Genomic DNA, 23691 nt, shown 5'->3' on the forward strand with positions numbered 1-23691 from the left:
GGAAAGGGGGATACCTAGTCAGTTGTACAACTGAATGCATTCAACTGAAATGTGTCTTCCGCATTTAACCCAACGCTCTGAATCAGAGGGGTGCGGGGGGCTGCCTTAATCGACATCCACGGCGCCTGGGGAACAGTGGGTTAACTGCCTTGCTCAGGGGCAGAAGGACAGATTTTCCTTTTTATTTATCTTTATTTAACTAGGCAAGTCAGTTAAGAACAAATTCTTATTTACAATGACGGCCTACTCCGGCCAAACCCGGACGACGCTGGGCCACATCCAGGATGTGATACAGCCTGGATACGAACCAGGTACTATAGTGATGTGTCTTGCACTGAGATGCAGTGCCTTAGACCGCTGCACCACTCAGGAGCCCAGTGAAGTTAGCATTGTGAAGTTATTAATTACACTTTGGCTGGTGTATCAGTACACCCAGTCACTACAGAGATACAGGTGTCCTTCCTAACTCAGTTGCCGGAGAGGAAGGAAACCACTCATGGATTTTACCATGAGGCCAATGGTGACTTTAAAACAGTTAGAGTTTAATGGCTGTGATAGGAGACAACTGAGGATGGATCAATATTTTAATTACTCCACAATACTAACCTAATTGACAGAGTGAAAAGAAGGAAGCCTGTATAGAATAAACATTTTCCAAAACATGCATCCTGTTTGCAACAAGGCACTAAAGTAGTACTGCAAAACAATTGGCTAAGCAATTAACTTTTTGTCGTGAGTATAGTGTTATGTTTGGGTCAAATTCAATACAGCACATTACTGAGTACCATTCCCCATATTTTCAAGCATAGTGGTGGCTGTATAATGTTATGGGTATGCTTTTATCGTTAAGGAATGGGGAGGTTTTCAGGATAAAAAAAATTATGGAATGGAGTTAGGCAAAATCCTAGAGGAAAACCTAGTTCGGTCTACTTTCCATCAGACACTGGGCGAAGTATCCACCTTTCAGCAGGACAATAACCTAAAAACACAAGGCCAAATCTACACGAGTTGCTTACCAAGAACACAGTGAATGTTCCTGAGTAGCCGAGTTACAGTTCTGACTTAAATTTACTTGAAAATCTATTGCAAGACCTGAAAATGGTTGTCTAGCAATGATCAACAACCAATTTGAGAGCTTGAATAATTTTGAAAAGAATAAATGGACAAATGTTGCTCAATCCAGGTGTGGAAAGCTCTTAGAAACTTACCCAGAAAGACTCACTGCTGTAATCGCTGCCAAAGGTGATTATACAAAGTATTGACTTAGGGGTGTGAAAACTTATTTAAATCAGATATTTCTGTATTTAATTTTCAATACATTTCTAAAAACATTTTTTCAATTTTCCTTCTGGGGTGTGTGTAGATGGGTGAGAAGAAAATATATTCAATCAATTTTGAATTCAGGCAGGAACACAACAAAATGTGGAATACTTTCTGAAGGCACTGTAGGACCAATATCTATCTATGTCAGGGACTAATAGGAATCCTGACATCATTTTATGGGTAATAGGAGGGGAACAAAATGTAAAAGCCAGGAAATCATGACAGGCCTATAGGCCCTGGTCAAAAGTAACATAATATATAGGAAATAGAGTGCAATTTGGGATGAACACAGGGTAAAGCTAACCTTATGTAATGGGTCACTAAAACCACACTCTTTACCCTTTGATGGGTACGATCACATATTTGTGATCATTATTGAGTGGTCTCTGCAGCGTACCATTGCAAATACAGTTGAAGTCAGAAGTTTGCTTACACTTAGGTTGGAGTCATTAAAACTCGTTTTTCAACCACTCCACAAATTTCTTGTTAACAAACTATAGTTTTGGCAAGTCGGTTAGGACATCTACTTCATGCAGGACACACGTAATTTTTCTAACAATTGTTTACAGACAGATTTATAATTCACTGTATCACAATTCCAGTTGGTCAGAAGTTTACATACACTAAGTTGACTGGGCCTTTAAACACTTGGAAAATTCCAGAAAATGATGTCATGGCTTTAGAAGCTTCTGATAGGCTAATTGACATCATTTGAGTCAATTGGAGGTGTACCTGTGCATGTATTTCAAGGCCTACCTTCAAACTCAGTGCCTCTTTGATTGACATCATGGGAAAATCAAAAGAAATCAGCTAAGACCTCAGAAAATAAATTGTAGACCTCCACAAGTCTGGTTCATCCTTGGGAGCAATTTCCAAACGCTTTAAGGTACCACGTTCATCTGTACAAACAATAGTATGCAAGTATAAACACCATGGGACCATGCAGCCGTCATACCACTCAGGAAGGAGACGTGTTCTAGAGATGAACGTACTTTGGTGCGAAAAGTGCAAATCAATCCCAGAACAGCAAAGGACCTTGTGAACATGCTAGAGGAAACAGGTACAAAAGTATCTATATCCACAGTAAAATGAGTCCTATATCGACATAACCCGAAAGGCCGCTCAGCAAGGAAGAAGCCACTGCTCCAAAACTGCCATAAAAAAAAGAGAGACTATGGTTTGCAACTGCACATTGGAAGAAAGATCATACTTTTTGGAGAAATGTCCTCTGGTCTGATGAAACAAAAATGGAACTGACCATCGCTATGTTTGGAGGAAAAAAGGGGAGGCTTGCAAGCCGAAGAACACTATCCCAACCCTGAAGCACGAGGGTGGCAGCATCATGTTGTGGGGGTGCTTTGCTGCAGGAGGGACTGGTGCACTTCACAAAATAGATGCCATCATGAGGTAGGAAAATTATGTGGATATATTGAAGCAACATCTCAAGACATCAGTCAGGAAGTTAAAGCTTGGTCACAAATGGGTCTTCCAAATAGACATTGACCCCAAGCATACTTGGCTTAAGTACAACAAAGTCATTGGAGTGGCCATCACAAAGCCCTGACCTCAATCCCATAGAAAATTTGTGGGCAGAACTGAAAAAGAGCAAGAAGGCCTACAAACCTGACTCAGTTACACAAACTCTGTCAGGAGGAATGGACCAAAATTCACCCAACTTATTGTGGGAAGCTTGTGGAAGGCTACCTGAAATGTTTGACCCAAGTTAAACAATTTAAAGGCAATGCTACCAAATACTAATTGAGTGTATGTAAACTTCTGACCCACTGGGAATGTGATGAAAGAAATAAAAGCTGAAATAAATCATTCTCTCTACTATTATTCTGACATTTCACATTCTTAAAATAAAGTGGTGATCCTAACTGACCTAAGACATGGAATTTTTACTATGATTAAATGTCATCAATTGTGAAAAACTGAGTATAAATGTGTTTGGCTAAGGTGTATGTAAACTTCCGACTTCAACTGTATATGATTGGAACAGTAGCAACAGAACATATGCAACAAACACATCTAAACAGCATTGTTGTCTGAAAAGCACGGAACACACGGAACACATCCACAGCCAAACTCATTCTATAAACCAGTCTAAATAACAGGTTGTGCTTACAAAAAGCATAACACAAATTAGTGACCTAACAGCTAGACTTGTTTAGAATATAACACATCTCTGGTGAGCACAAGATAGAAGTGTAATATTGTTTAGAAAAAAGATGTCAGCTAAGCTAACAGCAGCTACATTATTTATGATGGCAGCCATGTTTTTTTTGACAAGTGTAAACTCCTTAATCCCAGAAGGCCATTCACAATAAAATGCAAACAAACAAGATGGCTGCACCCATTGCCGGAATAAGATCAACTTAGTTAGGCAACTTTTCAGCATATAACAAATCTTCGATGTGCTTGTTATAGTGTATACAAACACCGGAGCACATGACTTGACAAGTCATTTACAGCTTTTGACAAAACACAAAGGAAATAAAATGTTATCATCTCAGATTATCACCTCAATTACAAGCGTACTGCCTAGCCGTAGAGTGAAAGCAAAACAGGGTTGCCAGATTTGGGTGAAACCATTTTATTGAAGTTTGTAGTAGGTAACGTAAACTCACGTAAACTCGTACATCGCCTTGGTCCGTACAATTGCCCTTATTTTAGCGCCCCAAAAACGTAATACTTCCAGATCAACTGTAATGTCAATACCATTGTAAAGCACAATTTCTCCCCTTTACAACATTATCAATTACATGACCTAAACGCTGGCCGTTTCTGCATAATTCAAGCAGGCAATGAGCCACGTCGGGTCTTTTTAAAAATGGCGGGTGGGGAAGCGAAACTAATGCGTGATAGTGAGAAGGAGAGATGTGTGGGAAAATTGCTTTTTTTCACTCGATCTGTTCAATTTATCACCTTATCGCCTCTAAAATGTAAATAATACACTATAAAGAGTTTATATAATGTGTCATTGCATACCTATTTGAAGGTTTGTGTCGAATTTGAATCAGGTTTTTAGGGCGGTGCTAAAGTGATCTTAGAAGTAAACAGCGGCTTTGAGAATGATGATCGCATGCAATCATCCCCTTACCCCTGTCACTGTCCATTTCTTGTTTTTAAATGATGAGAGAAGTGCTACACCTGGTGGAGAGAGATTGTAAGACATAAATAGTTGCTTTATGCGTGCTGTACGTTACGACATGACACGTCACGATGTAACGGAGGGTCCGTTTTTCTACTTTTCTCCAATACTATAGAACCATTAGTTCACACCCCCGATTTTGAAGTCAACACAGTCGCTACAGTCCCATTCGTTTTTGTAGCCTCGTTTGAATTTTGCGTTTGCGCACATTTGTACGGAATGGGGTGAGTTTACGTTAATACTTTAAGTTTATACAAATGTGACCACGTTCTGGAAGGAGCTCGATAACTGGTCCGCACATGTAACATTCAGCCCATAGATGATGCCAATGTATAAACCTAGATAATTCTGATTAGCTCCATAGTTTACGATAAACTATATATACACACATATATACACAACCGCACCTCACTAATGCCATGGTCTCTGCACACAATATAGCTGATTACACATAGTCACCATTTAATCTGACCTTCCGAACAAACTACCGCACTTTGTTGATTACGTGACCCTGTTCTCACTCTCCTCCGCTCTGACCAGGCTAAACCTATCCAAGCCATAATACTTACTGCATTTGATGACACAAAATATCTTCATCGCTTGGCGACGAGGCAGGCATCTTTAGGCTAAATGTCCAGTGGTGATAATACGTTGACAGGATGATCAAATGTAGGCACCGCTGTAGCCTAGTTTTTCCTGGGTAGAATAAATTAAATACATTTTTAAAAATGAACATAAAGCATTTAGGATGCCAGCGTTTCCCTTAGCCATGGTCAGCATATGTAATATATGCTCATACCCCGCTATCACTTTGGTTTGTTCAACACTATTGTATCAAACACACCGGATTTAACACCTCAGGTTTCCCACCTGTCACGTGTTTGCCCTCTCTGGCCTCTAGGTCACCAGGCTGCTCGTTATGGTGCACACCTGTCACCATCGTTACGCGCACCTGCACGTCATCAGACTTACAGTGAGGGAAAAAAGTATTTGATCCCCTGCTGATTTTGTTCGTTTGCCCACTGACATTGAAATGATCAGTCTGTAATTTTAATGGTAGGTTTATTTGAACAGTGAGAGACAGAATATCAACAAAAAAATCCAGAAAAACGCATGTCAAAAATTTTATAAATTGATTTGCATTTTAATGAGGGAAATAAGTATTTGACCCCTCTGCAAAACATGACTTAGTACTTGGTGGCAAAACCCTTGTTGGCTATCACAGAGGTCAGACGTTTCTTGTAGTTGGCCACCAGGTTTGCACACATCTCAGGAGGGATTTTGTCCCACTCCTCTTTGCAGATCTTCTTCAAGTCATTAAGGTTTCGAGGCTGACGTTTGGCAACTCGAACCTTCAGCTCCCTCCACAGATTTTCTATGGGATTAAGGTCTGGAGACTGGCTAGGCCACTCCAGGACCTTAATGTGCTTTTTCTTGAGCCACTCCTTTGTTGCCTTGGCCGTGTGTTTTGGGTGATTGTCATGCTGGAATACCCATCCACGACCCATTTTCAATACCCTGGCTGAGGGAAGGAGGTTTTCACCCAAGATTTGACGGCACATGGCCCCGTCCATCGTCCCTTTGATGCGGTGAAGTTGTCCTGTCCCCTTAGCAGAAAAACACCCCCAAAGCATAATGTTTCCACCTCCATGTTTGACGGTGGGGATGGTTTCTTGGGGTCATAGGCAGCATTCCTCCTCCTCCAAACACGGCAAGTTGAGTTGATGCCAAAGAACTCAATTTTGGTCTCGTCTGACCACAACACGTTCACCCAGTTGTCCTCTGAATCATTCAGATGTTCATTGGCAAACTTCAGACGGGCATGTATATGTGCTTTCTTGAGCAGGGGACCTTGCGGGCGCTGCAGGATTTCAGTCCTTCACGGCGTAGTGTGTTACCAATTGTTTTCTTGGTGACTATGGTCCCAGCTGCCTTGAGATCATTGACAATATCCTCCTGTGTAGTTCTGGGCTGATTCCTCACCATTCGCATGATCATTGCAACTCCATGAGGTGAGATCTTGCATGGAGCCCTAGGCCAAGGGAGTTTGACAATTATTTTGTGTTTCTTCCATTTGCGAATAATCGCACCAACTGTTGTCACCTTCTCACCAAGCTGCTTGGCAATGGTCTTGTAGCCCATTCCAGCCTTGTGTAGATCTACAATCTTGTCCCTGACATCCTTGGAGAGCTCTTTGGTCTTGGCCATGGTGGAGAGTTTGGAATCTGATTGATTGATTGCTTCTGTGGACAGGTGTCTTTTATACAGGTAAGAAACTGAGATTAGTAGCACTCCCTTTAAGAGTGTGCTCCTAATCTCAGCTCATTACCTGTATGAAAGACACCTGGGAGCCAGAAATCTTTCTGATTGAGAGGGGGTCAAATACTTATTTCCCTCATTAAAATGCAAATCAATTTATAACATTTTTGACATGCGTTTTTCTGGATATTTTTGTTGTTATTCTGTCTCTCACTGTTCAAATAAACCTACCATTAAAATTATAGACTGATAATTTCTTTGTCAGTAGGCAAACGTACAAAATCAGCAGGGGATCAAATACTTTTTTCCCTCACTGTACCTGGACTCCATCACTTCCCTGATTACCTTCCCTATATATGTCACTCCCTTTGGTTCCTTCCCCAGGTGTCATTGTTTCTGTTTCAGTTTCATGTCTGTGCATTGTTCGTGGTTCTTGTTTTGTATTATGTTGCTTTTATTTATTATAATACTCACTCCCTGAACTTGCTTCCCGACCCTCAGTGCACATCGTTACATCGTCTCACACGCGCAGACCCTCAGACAGGCTAATACCACAGCCTCTTTCAGATAATATTAATTTAATATAGATCATAATAATAATTATATAATTATAAATAATACTATAGATACTTGCTGCTACTGCTATAAGCAGAAAGGATAAGAGATTGAGTGGTTAAAAATACAGTTTTATAAACGCCTAATATGAAGCAGAAAATGCGATATTGATGCAATGAGGGGTGCAGAGAATAGCGGCAAAATACAACAATCAAATTCTAGAACAGCAGCATAGAATTCTGGTACCGCGTGCAAAATAACTCACACTGTAAGGCCGTTATTAATACTTAGTGAAGTAACCTTTTCTGTAAGTTCTATGTTTAAATGTCACTATTTTTCAACTTCATATTCATCATCTCCATCACCACCCCAACATCAACATATGTGAAGATGGAACGTTTATACAGTATGTTTTATTGTAAAAAAGATAGACAATAAGTGATTCTCATGACATCATCAACCAATTAGTAAGTATTAGGCGATGCCTACTCATAGTTGGTTAAAATCACACAATGCACACGATGATGTCATTGGAAACACTTGTCTTTTTCCCCACAAAACATAGACTGCCGTTTTCCCATATGTTGATGTTAGGGTGGTGCTGGAGATGATGAATATGAAGTTGAAAAATAGTGAAATTCTCTCTCCAGGATTAAGTGCAATCAGAGATTGACTTCGTTACTCGACATGTTTGCATATTCTCTAATACACATGCACTACCTATTTAATGTATGCATATACAATGTATATACAATAACATTGCATTAAGGTACACATTTATAGGGAACAGTTAGATTTTTATTAATCTATCCTCAACATCATTATGAAAGGGAAAATGTTAAGGGATGGTTTGAAAAGGAGTGGGAATGAGGAAGAGAGCGAGGGAGAGGGTGGGTTTTATACTGTAATGATGCGTGGGCCTCAGTGGCTTCAGACGCACAGCTAGCGCTGCTGAGGAGAACTTCCAGAGCCCAAAACAAGAAGCCTCATCCATGAGAACGAGCTGTCGGAGACAAAAGGCAGTGAGCGGTAAAGGTTGGCTGGTGTTGATGTTGAGGATGGAGGTTTTACAGACCAAACGACAGACATAGACAAGTGATTTGCTGCTACCGTTAAAAATCTTGATGCACAGGTAGAGTACAGCCTTTTATCTTTGGTAGAAAGACCGATGGTTAATGCAACTGGTGATGCGTTTTATTTTGTAAAATACCCTAATTGATTATCATGCTCTGAATATTTTGTACAAGATAAAAATAAACTAGGAATATACCTGCGTACAGAATTGTTTGGATAAAATTGACAGAAAAATGTGAGAGGAATTTGTTAATTGAGGAGTGTTGCTTAACAAACTTCACTTCCAATTAATCAACAAAACAGATGCTTGGTAGCACAGTTTGCAGGGTGGTTTCTTCTAACACAGGCCAAACCATATTTTTATCTGGTTGGTGAATTCTTGGTGAATCATATCTATTCTTCTCAGTGAAGATGTCGGATCATTTTTATTTAGCATTTTGCATAAACTATAAACTGCAGCTCAGGCAGTAGAGCATGGCGCTTGCAACGCAAAGGGTCATGTGTTTGATTCCCGCTGGGACCACCCATACGTAAAATTAATGCACGCATGACTCTAAGTCGCTTTGGATAAACATGTCTGCTAAATAGCATGTTGTTGTTGTTATTATTGTTATTGTATATTATATAATATTATTTCAATATACATGCTAATTTCTCTTTTGTTTTCTTTACAGGGATCAATGAGGGTGGTCGAAGAAGTGCAGATAACATAAAGGCACTGAAGAGGAAAAAGGTTGTGGCAGAAAACCAGCTGAAGAAAATACCCAAATCTCCTGTGAAGAAGTCCTTGCAGTCCAAGACCTCCGTGGCAACACTCCAAGCTGCCTCGTCCAAGGAAGCCGCACCCTCTTGCTCCTACCCCAACAGCCCTTCTCAAAACCCTGCCAGCTCACCAAGCCAGAACCGAGATACGGAGTATGTCCAGCCTAATGCTGAATCCTCTGAGGGAGTGACATCCTCCATTGACAATGATAGGCTAAACCAGAGGGATACGTCCTTCTCAAAGCCACAGTCTCTCGATCCCATCAGTGGTAAAGAGGAATCTGTCTCTGGTGTTGGGGAGTCTCAGCAGCTCAAGGACAGTAAGAGTGGCGAAACAAGCTGTGAAGGTGACTCTCCTTACCATGCTGGCGCTCCCCTTGAAGTCTTGCTCAAGGCTATGGAACCAGACTTCAGCTCCTTGGCAGAAAAAAAAATATATTTTCCAGTCACAGCCGTTGAAAAACCTGGCCGAACTCTTTCTGCTCAGTCTAATAGTGAAGTAAATGCTATGCCAGCTATACATTTTGGACTCCAAACTCAGCCTGCGCATATGCAGAATGACTTTGTAAATAAACAAGAGACCTACACAATGCAGTCCTCTACCCAGGCTGTTCCCTTGCAGACTTTGCAGCATGCTACACAGCATTTCAGCAACTGTGGGGAAAAGCCTGGCTTGCAGGTGAGCTTCAGTACTGGCTCCTCCGATTCACCTGTTCCCTCAGGCTCCAATTCCTTGCCTCAGAGCCAGCCACCGGTGGTGCACACATGCCAGTCCCTATCGGCTAGTGTCCCTAGCACCATTCAAGTCCCTGTTACACCTGGTTACAACCCAGTCCAGAAGGCCACGGTTGTGAACTTTGGGCTTGAACAGATGTGTAGCATCTCAGCAAAGGACCAAAAGCCTAAGAAGCAGGGGAAGTATGTGTGTGAATACTGCAGTCGGGCATGTGCAAAGCCCAGTGTGTTACTCAAGCACATCAGGTCTCACACAGGAGAGCGGCCCTACCCGTGTGTTACTTGTGGCTTCTCATTCAAAACTAAGAGCAATTTGTACAAGCATAAGAAATCCCATGCTCACGCAATAAAACTGGGGCTTGTGGCGAGTTCCGACTTTGGAAGTGGGTCCCTCTCCGTGGAATCTGACAAAGCACTTGGAACACATTCAGATGTGGAGGAAAGTGGGGACAGCGATGAGGAAAGTAGCACAGCAGACCTGGACCCTGACTCGTCACAAAGCAGTGTTGCAGCGTTCTCTGAGAGCAGTTTGCAGAGTGCAGGCACAACACAAGGCAATCATGGGGATGCAGGGGACCCATCAGCTGTTTTCCCTCTGAGTCAGAGGGGCTATGAGTCCAAAGGGACAGCTAGCCTCCCAAAAGTGGTTGTCTATCCTGTCAATGTCTCCCCTCAGCGGGCGGACAGTCCAAGAGTCACAGACTCCAGCCCTGAGCAGGCTACTGCCCAGCGGCAAAAGGACTTCCAAACGGCACATCTGAGATCCAGCATCACCGTCCTGTCGTCCTTGAAAGAGGTGGATTGCACAAGCCCCCTACAGGATGCAGGAAGTGAGGATGAGGATCAGCAGTGCAGGACTCCACCAGGAGGCGGACATGGTCAGCTTCAGAGGCAGCAAGCCACAGACTTTTCTCAGCAGCAGCAGGGCAAGTGTCTGCTTAGTCCCCGCAGTTTAGGCAGCACAGACTCTGGTTACTTCTCACGTTCTGAAAGTGCAGACCAGGCCATGAGTCCCCCGAGTCCCTTTGTCAAAATAACCCCACCAACAGACATGGATGTCACCAAAAATGCACTTCCTAATCTCCCTGCAGTGGTTGCCACTGTTATGCATGTGGCTTCTGTGGAGAAGCCACGTGTTGTGCAAGGACAAATGCGTCCTCCGTTAGAAACAAAAGCACTCTCTCTCGAGGAACGAATCTCAAAGTTAATATCGGACAATGAGGCAGTGGTTGACGACAAACAGCTGGACAGTGTCAAACCAAGAAGGACTTCTCTTTCTAGGAGAGGTAGCATAGACTCCCCCAAATCGTATATATTTAAAGACTCTTTTCAGTTTGACCTTAAACCAATGGCGAGAAGGTCGAGTTCCAGCTCAGACATACCCAAGTCCCCCTTCACCCCCACAGAAAAATCTAAGTCAGTATTTCTTCTATCTGTACCCAATCAGTATACACCAATGGACTGTTTACCAATAACAAGAAGTAATTCTATGCCCACAACTCCAGGGCACTCGGGTCTCCCACCAAACATTGTCCAGCAACCCCACCCACTACGGATCTGTCAGTCTTTTGATGACAAAATGAGTTCCTTAAACGATGATGTGTTTTCATCTGCCCCCTCTACCCCAAATCCAGCAATACATTCTCGTACTCTTGTACGACAAGTAGCAGTGGAGGATTTCTCCACAAGTGAGGGCCTTACCTCAGTCCGTTCCATGGACGAAGGCTACCATGGGTCTAGCATCTCCACTGAGTTAATGCAAAGAAGCAGGTCTTTTGAGCATGCACAAGACCCAAACCGAAAGCCTCTGCAGAGCAAAGGCACAATGTATGAATGTGAGACCTGTCGCAATCGGTACCGAAAACTAGAAAACTTTGAAAATCACAAGAAATTCTATTGTTCAGAGCTCCATGGTCCGAAAAACAAGCCAGTATCTGTCAGAGAGACTGAGCAGGATGTTTTTCAACATGTCATGCAGCAGCCGTTAGTCCCCAGAACAGTTATTTCAGGTATAATGGACCAACAGCAATCAATTAGAAAAAGAAGGAAAATGAAGAGTGTTGGTGACGATGATGACCAATCACCAACTGACACCAATCCCCCATGCTCTGTCAGTTTTGATTCTTGCCAACTATCAACAGCCAGTTCAGGTCGGCCATTTTCTCAGCACTCTATCATGGTTGATCTACAGCCTAAAAGCAACCCACCGCAAATAACTCAAAATCAGCTAGTAGCAAGAGGTACAGATGCATCAGAATCAAGACTGTCACCGATCAGAGAAACCCAGGTTAACACCTCTGGTAAAGAGAGAGGCGACCTACAGAGGCAAGGCAGCGGTACATCAGTTATCAGACACACCAACTCTTTAAGCAAGCCCAATTCCTTTGAGAACTCTGAATCTATTGACAGGGCCTCTCCTGTTGATTTCTTGTACAAAGATGGCCATAGCACAGGAAAAACTAAGACCGATGCTACTGCCAATCTTTCATTAGAGAGCTACCATGAAAAGATGTCCATTCCTAAATGTGCCGACCAGGGGAAACAAGGGATGGAAAACCGTGTTGACAGCACATTAGCAGCAGTGGCTGAGAGCTGTGCTGCTGTCCAGCAGTCTCGTCTGGTTCGCCAAAATAACATTCCTGAAATCCTGGTCACAGAGGAACCTGATCGGGAGCATAACGGTCAGAGCACTGAGCAAGGGGAAAAGGTTGCAGATACATTCAACTGGCCCCAGAGGAGCGAGAGCCTGTCCAAACTACCGACAGAAAAGCTTCCACCCAAGAAAAAGAGAATTCGTCTGGCTCAGATGGAGCACTCCTCTGGAGAATCGAGCTTTGAGTCCTCACTGTCTCGTAGCCTCAGCAGAGACAGTAGCCTCTCAAGATGCTCCAGTATCTCAGCCTCCTTCGACCGGGATGAGCCATCCAGGTCAGAGAGCCCCTCCAGAGGAGAATTTGTCAACAAAATATCTGAGCCTCAAGGGCTACCAATAGCCTTCAACACCCTGGGGGTCCCTGGCATGATAAGACGTGCTGCCTCAGAACAGATCAGTTGCACTCAACCCTCAGTGGAGATCTTGTGCGACTATCGCAGCAGGTCCTTTGACTTTGGCAGTGTCTCCCCCAGCAGGTCTCTGCCACCCAACAGGTTAATGTCACCAATGGAACTGCCAACGAGTGCTCAAGCCTTCCCGTCTGTACAGGTACCTCTCATTGAAAGGCGAAGGGGGCCCTTGGTACGCCAGATGTCTTTAAAGATTGGGCCAGAGAGTCAGCAACATGTCGGGAGGCATGCCATACCTCTCCAGAGGCTCCCCACTGTATTCTCTACATCTCAGCAGAGGCCTCAACAGACTGCCAACAAGCCTCCCCTTGCCCAACCCTTTATTGTGCATTCTGGAGGAACTCTCCCTCAGAAGAATGAAAGAATGGTGCAAAGCATTAACTTGGGCAGCCAAGGTCAACTGCCTCAAATCCATGGCCTTCCACACCCTTGGCACCTAACGTCGAGGGTTCAGACATGCCAAAATATACAGCAATCTGTGGTTCATGTCGTGGTCGGCCAAGATGATGCCCAGAACAAATCTGCTGACTCTCAAGACAAGAAAAGCTTTGTGCCCAAATACCAACTGCAGTGTCCTGCTCTGAGACCAAGCCAAACATACTCTCTCTCTACCACACAGGGTACTCAGACAACTTTACCAGTCTTAACAATACCTATTGCCAATCAGATGCAAAGTATTTCGAAGTCTTCAGATGTTCTACACAATGTCTGTGTGGCACAACCGTGTTTTCAGATTGTAGACAATAAGACACAATCAATAGTCTTGCCTGTAAGCCTACAAAATGACCCACCTTCTCAAAACCTACCAGGTGCTCTCCAATTGCCACAGATACTGATAACTCATGAGCAGATGCACCCTTCCCTCTCTGTGGCGAGTAACCTGTATGTTGTAGATACTGACACAAAGACTGTACCAGAAATGAACAAGGACAGGCCTCCAGCATCTACTGGCCTTCAAGTAAAACACGGTTTAGTTTCCAATACCCAGAACCATATTGGTGAAATTCAAAGAGCTCCCTCCCTGGGGTCCTTACACTGCACCCAGAAAATGGCAGCTGTGACCCTTTGCCTACAACAAGAGCCCATTGCCTCAAGCAAGAGAATGCTCTCCCCTGCCAACAGCTTGGATATCGCCATGGAAAAACATCAGAAGCGAGCAAAGGATGAACATGGTGCCGTATGCCTCACTGATGGCAGGTCAGTCAACTACCTGAACTCCAAGATGGCGGAGGTAACTAGGCAACGGAAGCTGATGCTAGTCCGGCAGGTGTGCACCACTGAACCAGTGGACAGTCCCATTGAAACTGAGGCCCCTCCACTGCAACACGAGAAGCCAGTAGGTGAAAAGGACGCCCAGACTCCTAAGAACTGCAAGACTATGACACCTGAAAGCACCGGAAAGGATGAACCATCTTCTGTAGTTCCCCAGGAACAACCACGCTCTGCATTAAACACCGCTCCAGGGAGTCATGTCTCCTCCTCTGTGCCAGCTAACGCCTCCCTGAAGCCTCAAGACAAGAGCGAGGAAGAGAGATGGTCTTCCGCCAAGTCTCCCATTAGGCCCTCGACTTTCCATGGACAGGTGAAATTGGCCTCATCTGTATCTGTCGTCAACACACGAGACAGCCATCGCCTGTCTTTCCCCAGCCTGAAAACTGCCACCACCTTCACTTGGTGTTACCTGATGAAGAGGAGGCCTCTGCATGTCCCCCAGACGGACCAGAAGGTCTCGGCCTACTCCACCTGGGCGGTGAGCCCCAACAACCCCAACCCACTGGGCCTGTCCACCAAAGTGGTGATGTCTCTCTTTGACTCCAAGCAGAACTCCAAGAAAATACACTACACAGAGGCCATAACGACAAGTATGAAATCCGACATCTTGGCCTATTCAAGCAAGCTAAAAGACGTCATGCCTAAGGTAAGAACCACATTTACATTTATTTCACATTTATTTGTAGAATTATCTGTGTTTAATTTTCCATAATTTAATCTCTTAATCCAATTAAATATATCCATAATTTCATGATAGAAATTTGTGAAGGGCATGTTATCTTTTCTGTCTTGAACTTAGTTAATTTCTCAAATCAACTAACTCCCTAGGTCCTAAAGCCTCAGAAAACTGAGAATAACAGCAAAGTGCAACCTGAGAGTCAGGTGAGCAGCGAGTCAGACAAGGATTCTTCCTCATCCAAAATAGAGCCACGGAGGGTCAAAATATTTGATGGAGGGTAGGTGTCTTAACCGTAATATAAATATTTTCATTGTCCCCTCAATTTGAATAGTTTTTGTAAGGATTCAGTCATGTTGGGTGTATGCACTTATTGTTTTTCACCTTCTTGTGAACCCTGCAGATTCAAATCTAACGAGGACTATGTGTACGTGCGTGGGCGTGGTCGTGGTAAATACATCTGTGAGGAGTGTGGGATCCGCTGCAAGAAGCCCAGCATGCTGCGTAAACACATCCGCACCCACTCGGACGTACGGCCCTATCACTGCACCCACTGCAACTTCTCCTTCAAGACGAAAGGTCAGAGCTTACGGCAGCAGTAGCGTGGTTTGGTTTCTAATAAATGAATCAATAGCGGTTATATCTGTAAACTGCTTATAAACCCTTTATAAATACAAGTTATATTATAACGTAATGTATATATTACATTATAAACTGTGAGGTTTGTGCCCGGAATTCTGATTGGCTGAAAGCCATGGTATATCAGACCGTATACCACGGGTATGACAAAACATGTATTTTTACTGCTCTAATTACTTTGGTAACCAGTTTATAAACTGAGCAAAAAAGAAAAGTCCTCACTGTCAACTGCGTTTATTTTCAGCAAACTTAACATGTGTAAATATTTGTAAGAACATAACAACATTCAACAACTGAGACATAAACTGAACAAGTTCCACAGACATGTGACTAACAGAAATAGAATAATGTGTTATTGAACCAAGGGGGGGGTCAAAATCAAAAGTAACAGTCAGTATCTGGTGTGGCCACCAGCTGCATTAAGTACTGCAGTGCATCTCCTTTTCATGGACTGCAAGTTCTTGCCAGTTCTTGCTGTGAGATGTTACCCCACTCTTCCACCAAGGCACCTGCAAGTTCCCGGACATTTCTGGGGGGAATGGCCCTAGCCCTCAACCTCCGATCCAACAGGTCCCAGACGTGCTCAATGGGATTTAGATCCGGGCTCTTCGCTGGCAGAACACTGATATTCCTGTCTTGCAGGAAATCATGCACAGAACGAGCAGTATGGCTGGTGGCATTGTCATGCTGGAGGGTCATGTCAGGATGAGCCTGCAGGAAGGGTACCACATGAGGGAGGAGGATGTCTTCCCTGTAACGCACAGCATTGAGATTGCCTGCAATGACAACAAGCTCAGTCCGATGATGCTGTGACACACCGCCCCAGACCGTGACGGACCCTCCACCTCCAAATTGATCCCGCTCCAGAGTACAGGCCTCGGTGTAACGCTCATTCCTTCGACGATAAACACAAATCCGACCATCACCCCTTGTGAGACAAAACCGTGACTCGTCAGTGAAGAGCACTTTTTGCCAGTCCTGTCTAGTCCAGCGACGGTGAGTTTGTGCCCATAGGCGACGTTGCTGCCGGTGATGTCTGGTGAGGACCTGCCTTACAACAGGCCTACAAGCCCTCAGTCCAGTCTCTCTCAGCCTATTGCGGACAGTCTGAGCACTGATGGAGGGATTGTGCGTTCCTGGTGTAACTCGGGCAGTTATTGTTGCCATCCTGTACCTGTCCTACAGGTGTGATGTTCGGATGTACCGATCCTGTGTAGGTGTTGTTACACATGGTCTGCCACTGCGAGGACGATCAGCTGTCCGTCCTGTGTCCCTGTAGCACTGTCTTAGGCGTCTCACAGTACGGACATTGCAATTTATTGCCCTGGCCACATCTGCAGTTCTCATGCCTCCTTGCAGCATGCCTAAGGCACATTCACACAGATGAGCAGGGACACTGGGCATCTTTCTTTTGGTGTTTTTCAGAGTCCGTAGAAAGGCCTCTTTAGTGTCCTAAGTTTTCATAACTGACCTTAATTGCTTACCGTCTGTAAGCTGTTAGTGTGTTAACGACCGTTCCACAGGTGCATGTTCATTAATTGTTTATGGTTCATTGAACAAACATGGGAAACAGTGTTTAAACCCTTTACAATGAAGATCTGTGAAGTTATTTGGATTTTTATGAATTATCTTTGAAAGACAGGGTCCTGAAAAAGGGATGAATCTTTTTAGAGTTAACTGCACCTCAGATTGCAGCCCAAATAAATGCTTCACAGAGTTCAAGTAACAGACACATCTCAATATCAACTGTTCAGAGGAGACTGTGTGAATCAGGCCTTCATGGTCGAATTGCTGCAAAGAAACCGCTACTAAAGGACACCAAAAAGAAGAAGAGAATTGCTTGGACCAAGAAACACGAGCAATGGACATTGGACCGGTGGAAATTTGTCCTTTGGTCTGGAGTTCAAATTGGAGATTTTGGTTCCAACCTCCGTGTCTTTGTGAGACGCGGTGTGGGTGAACAGATGTGTGTATTTCCCACCATAAAGCCTGGAGGAGGAGGTGTTATGGTGTGGGGGTCCTTTGCTGGTGACACTGTCTGTGATTTATTTAGAATTCAAGGCACAGTTAACCAGCATGGCTACCACAGCATTCTGCAGCGATACGCCATCCCATCTGGTTTGGGCTTAGTGGGACTATCATTTGTTTTTCAACAGGACAATGACCCAACACAACTCCAGGCTGTGTAAGGGCTATTTTACCAAGAAGGAGAGTGGTGGAGTGCTGTATCAGATGACCTGGCCTCCACAATCACTCGACCTCAACCAAATTGAGATGGTTTGTGATGAGTCGGACCGCAGAGTGAAGGAAAAGCAGCCAACAAGTGCTCAATATATGTGGGAACTCCAAGACCGTTGGAAAAGCATTCCAGGTGAAGCTGGTTGAGAGAATGCCAAGAGAGGATTCTGTCATCAAGGCAAACGGTGGCTATTTGAAGAATCTCAAATATATCAAATGTATTTTGATTTGTTTAACACTTTTTTGGTTACTACATGATTCCATATTTGTTATTTTATGGTTTTGATGTCTTCACTATTATTTTACAATGTAGAAAATAGTACAAATAAAGAAAAAACGTTGAATGAGTAGTACTTCTAAAACTTTGGCCCCGTAGTGTACTTCCTAAATTGACTGCCTTCAATCTGAATTAACTCCAGCCCTGTAGATAAGCAAATAGCTATCTTGAGTTACAAATAATGCCGAGCAGTAGCTGCTGGCTGTGGCAGGCTTTGGTGTCATAAGGGATATGCACAGAAAACAGTCATATTGTCATATTTCTTTGGGAAAGAAAACAAGAATTGTGAGGCCAATAATGCAATGTTCAATCAAATGACAGGATAATAAATCTTAAATTACATGTGTGGGCAGACATTAATTGCCTGCCAGATATTGCACTTAATTCCTTTGTTTCTACTTTTTAAGGCCCTTTTTACTTTCAATAGCACACAACTGAGTTTCGCTCTAATCTTTTTCCTGTTAGAAGCCTTGATGGTTTTGAAGACTTTGTCTCTCTCTCTGTCTTCTAAAAGAGGCAGGATGATTCACCATTCTCGAACCTGTCTACCCACGCGACACTGCAGAACAGTACTCGGTGTCAGAGCATCATCCCACGTTCCTTTAAAAACATTTATTTATCAATTACTCACCCATTACATGCAGCCTGCCTAGAGATAGTGGCGCAAACTCAAATGGCACCCTATTCCCTATGTAGTGCACCAGTTTTGACCAGACCATATCGGCCCTAGTTAAAAGTAGTGCACTATGTAGGGAATAGGCTGTCATTTGGGGCACAGACAGTGCTCTCAGACTTACGTAAGCTCCTCCTGTGGCGTGTAAGCTTGTCCCACCTTAACGAACTTGTGGCCTTCTTTCTCAAAAAAAGAAATGATGTGGTTATGATGTGATGTTTGGTTTTTATTTCAGAATGGTCCTCCACTTGTAAAGAGCATCTCATTTTTATATTGCTGCTATGCGATGATGTTTCCATTTAAAACTTAAATCTCTTCTTACAGGGAATCTGACCAAGCATATGAAGTCCAAGGCCCACAGTAAGAAGTGCATGGAGATGGGTGTGTCTGCAGGCCTCGAGGACCATGATACAGAGGACTCAGGTACTTCACATTTCAGCATCGACCCACTGTCGTATGTGCTTGCTATTTCAAAAATGAATTCACCACAGATCTGTAATACACACAGGCAATGATGGGCAAAAATGTTGAAATACATTTAAAAAATACCATAAATAGCAATGTATCAAAATAAACTACATCGTACTTTAATTAAAATACATGTATTTTGCATTTTAAAATACAGAAATACATTTGCAATTAGGCAGCCCGAACAGCAACAACATTCGCTGTAACGGTTACAGAAATGTTTTACTTGCTATGACTGTGATATGTTGTTATTCATCTACCTTAGTTGAATGCACTGGATAAGAGTGTCTGCTAAATGACCAAAATGTAAATGTACATGTGAAAATGAACATACCAAAATTAACTGCAAAGCACACTGGGTATTATTATTATTGGCCTTGTTTTGGGGCAGAGCTCATTAGAATAATACTCAGAATGCTTTGCAATTGTTCATTTTTACATATACATTTATATTTAGTTCATTTAGCAGACACTCTTACCACACCATAGTGTCATCAGACTTCTGATAACAATGCAGGGTGAAAGGGGGTCACAATATGGTGAACCTCTATAAAAAATAGTATAGAAAAGTATTTTGTATTTAGAAAATACAAATTACAGCTCCCCAAATGATCTTGTTACAAAATAAATTGGAGTGTAGTGTTCAGCCCATTGTAATATAAATTACAAAATAGTCTGAAGTAATTTAAATACATATTTCAAATACATGTAACAGAAATTCTGCCCATCTCTGCACACAGGCGTACTGACGTATGTGATAGGATGGCTGTTATAAAGTCAGTTCATCACAGTTTTGAAAGAGAGCATAAGCCAACAGGAATTAACATATTCCTCTTAGTTCAAAGGGATATTACGGATTTGTAGTAATATTTGTGCTTTTTTCCCTTTCAGTATCAGAACTCTTAATCCACACAGATCCCCTATCTAAACTGGGATGCACTAACATTCAGATTTAAGCCTGTGTTTATAACACAAAATGTGAATTTGATTAGGAAGGTTTACACCAATCTCATATGGATTCTAACAACAGAATCACCCTTTCCTTTAGTTCCCGAAAATGACTTCACACAGCTATGAAATGCCGATTCCCTGTCTGCGTTGTGTAGCCATGCCAATCAATAGCCATGATGCCACTGCTAGGTTTCTAATTAGACATTCTAAATGTAGCTTCTTTATCAGTTAACTGGGAGTACACGTGGGCGGCGTGCACAGGCAGCGTTTAGAAGGGAAATTGCTGCGTCTAATTTTAGAAAGAGAGAGAGAGAGGCAGAGGCTAAAAGGCTTTCTATGGTCCCAGGCCGATAGGATATTTGTTTTTCTCATTCTGCCTCGTTCAATGCTAGGTTGCATCCCAAATGGCACCCTATTCCCTATATAGTGCTCCACTTTTGACCAGGGACCTATACCCTTTCGGATGCACTCATTGTGTACTCAATCTTAATGCTATTCATTGCCAAGTTTTCTTACTTTAGGAGTGGGATATAGAAGCAGTGCCAGATATAGGATTTCCAAAGTGACTGTGTCAATGTTGGTTAATAGTTGTACATATTGCTGTCTCGTATACTAAGTGCCCTCTATCTCTCTACCCCAGGAGACCGTAGCCAGGTGGGCAGTACAGATCGCCCAGATTCAGACGGAGAGGACTCGGAGGGCGCTGACGATGACAACGATGATGACAACGAAGAAGAGGAAGAGGACAGCCAGGCTGAGTCGGGCCTGTCCACCAACCCCTCGGTCTCGGCCAGCCCCCAGCACATACCCTCCTCCCTCCAGGCTGAGCTCCCTCCCAGCTCCCTCCTGGCTCAGATGTCCATCCACCACCACCACCCAGCTCCCCTGTCCCTCCCCCAGCTCCCCGCCTCCGACTCCCACACCCACCACACCCACGACGCCTCAGACACAGAGTCCGTGCCCATGCTGAGCCCTGTCTCCCTGGTCAAGCAGATGTCAATCTCCGGAGGGTGCTCAAGCCCTGGCCCCCCACCCTACTCCCCACCCCCCCACACCTCCGACACTGAGTCGGTGCACATGATGAGCCCTGTCTCGCCGTGCAGGCAGATGTCCATCGACTACCCCGACGTTGACGTGCCCCCTAGTCCTCCCGTACCAGGCAAGGGCTGCTTCAAGCTCGGCCAGGTGAGACCCACCATGTTTTCCTCATCCCATCCCATCCTCTCTCTCTCCATCCCTCCATCCCTCTGTCCCTGTCTCTCTGCACTTTCATACCCAAACTCTTTGCCTTGAATCCCGCATGTGAGACACTTCAGCAAAGTTGCTCTGAATGCTTGAAAAGGTGAATGCATTTCTGATGGGCAGCTTGTTAGAAGGCTTGTTTTCTAGTAACAGATTATCTTCTCATGTCTTCACTGGGTTTTTCCTGTGAAAAGATATGGGGAGTATGTCCTGTTTCCAATGATAAGACATGTAGAGTAGGGAAGGTCATAATTACTCATTTTTATAAATGTTTGCTCTTTCCCAGGATGGCTCTTTGGCTCCTCCCACCCTACCAACGAGTGAGCCAGGTGTCCCCATCGGGACAGACGTCAGCACTCAGACCGCCTCTTTCATCCCCCAGACCTCCTCCTACAGCCCCTTGCACTTTCCCTCCCAGGGCCCGACCCAAGGATCAGGGGCCACACAGGGGGGACACACCCACCTCTTCAGCCACCTGCCTCTGCACTCCCAGCAGCCCTCTTGCTCCTCCTACAGCATGGTCCCCGTGGGGGGCATCCAGCTGGTGCCAGCTGGCCTGCCAGCCTACTCCACCTTCGTGCCCATCCAGGCCGGCACTGTCCAGCTCACCATCCCCGCAGTGAGTGTCATCCACCGGAATACCAGTCCACTCCCATTCCCCAAATTCTCTAACTCCCCCCAGCCTGAGGGCTCTGCCTTGACCCCCACCAACCAGCCCCTGGTGGTTCAGGAGCCCATCAGCAGTATCATGCCCTGCTTCCCCCTGGGGCAGGTCACCGGACTGCAGGCCCTTGGGGCCTCCCAGCAGACACTGCAGTCCATGGGTCTGGAGACCCTCAACGTCATGGGACTGACCAGCTCAGGATGCCTGACCTCCACTCAGCTGCTGTCCCAGCACGGCCTGACGCTCAACGCCACCCTGGGCCTGCAGGTCCTGACTGCCAGCCCCAGCTCCCAGAGCAGCACGGGCCCCCACCATCACCACACCCACCACACACCCATCCCCGGCCTGCAGATCCTCAACATTGCCCTGCCCGCCCTCATCCCCTCGCTCAGCCCTCTCTCCGCCCTCAGTCCCCTCCCTGGACTCTCTGAGAGGCAGGGCAGCCCTGAGGCCCAAGGGGCCACCCGACTCTCCTCTCAGACTGAACTAGGACCCTTGGTCAGCTGTCCGTCTGCTGCATCATCCCTTCCCACTGCCACCCTGAGAGGAAGTCCCGCCCAGGAAATGACATCATCGGGCAGCAGACCCAGCAGCTCTGGGCACAGGAGCTCCGGAGGCTCTGATCACACGCAGACTCCAAGGAAGGAAGGGAGGGTTACAACATCTCTACCACAGCCCTCCCCGGCTCCAGCTGCTGGGGGGGGTGTTGAGCGGGCAGGGGGAGCCAGTGAGTCTGTCACACCTCGGAGGCAGTCGATGCTGTCACGGCAGCAGGTGACGGAAGACTTTATCGATGACTCAGCATCAAGCGATGACGAGGACAGACTGGTCATCGCCACCTGAAACCCCCAGTCAAATAGCCTGGTCAAATCAAACCGAATGCTGAGCTTACAATGGTGATCGCAGCATTCAATCTGGGTTACCAGGCTACCTATCGAAAAGCTCTTTGTTCTCGTTTTGTAATGCTTGTCACTTTCTAAGACTGAAAACACTTCAGGGTGGGTTTGTTTCTCTGCAAATCGCCTTTCAAAGCACAGTTTCTGACATTCATATTGTATGTGCAATCATAAATTATTATTATTATGATGATGATGATGATGATGATGATGATGATAATGATGACCAATCGTTTTTCTTTTAAAAAATGTTGTCAGCTCCAGACATTTTTTTTTTGTACATGTTGTATAGACAATTGTGCCTTTTTGGAGTTACTTGTTTTAGGAACCTGTAAATAATACCTTAAAAATTCAGCAGTTGCTTGTGTTTATTTCGATGACATGGAAGTGAAAACGGAGGGTAACAATTTTATTTTGGAAGCTTTTATGTCAATCGTAAATTTATGGAGATAAAAAATGTGTTGTACTGGTATATGTACATTTCTATGGATTTGGGGCATTGTTTCTGTGTACAGATGTTGTGTTCAACTATTTATTATATTCCATTTAGTGCCCATGATGATTCATAAATCCATAGGTATGTGTAATATGGTAGCTTTACATTGCGGTATCAATATTATTATCAACTGTATCAGTAAAACTTTGTTTACAAATGTACAAATGGTATTCATGTTTTTTGTCTCAGATGCACCTACGTTTTCACATTTAATAAAATGTCATACTGTTTAGAAGATGGACAAGAGTTCTGGACCACATATGACAAAAGCCTT

General features: G+C 44.4%; 1 protein-coding gene across 4 annotated transcripts in view; it reads left to right on the forward strand.

Moving 5' to 3' along the window:
* Positions 1–23691, forward strand: part of LOC139559405 (zinc finger protein 40-like) — a 73906-nt gene extending 50215 nt beyond the window's left edge. For all 4 annotated transcript variants that reach the window (XM_071375408.1, XM_071375410.1, XM_071375409.1 and 1 more), the window contains 6 exons: positions 9040–14843; positions 15026–15153; positions 15277–15452; positions 19025–19123; positions 20760–21304; positions 21648–23691. In XM_071375408.1, the coding sequence (XP_071231509.1) occupies positions 9040–14843; positions 15026–15153; positions 15277–15452; positions 19025–19123; positions 20760–21304; positions 21648–22868 (7973 nt within the window). In that variant the 3' untranslated portion in view covers positions 22869–23691. The remainder of the gene's footprint in view (positions 1–9039; positions 14844–15025; positions 15154–15276; positions 15453–19024; positions 19124–20759; positions 21305–21647) is intronic.

Source organism: Salvelinus alpinus, chromosome 29 (genome assembly GCF_045679555.1).
Source record: "Salvelinus alpinus chromosome 29, SLU_Salpinus.1, whole genome shotgun sequence".
In the NCBI taxonomy this organism is placed as follows: Eukaryota; Metazoa; Chordata; class Actinopteri; order Salmoniformes; family Salmonidae; genus Salvelinus; species Salvelinus alpinus.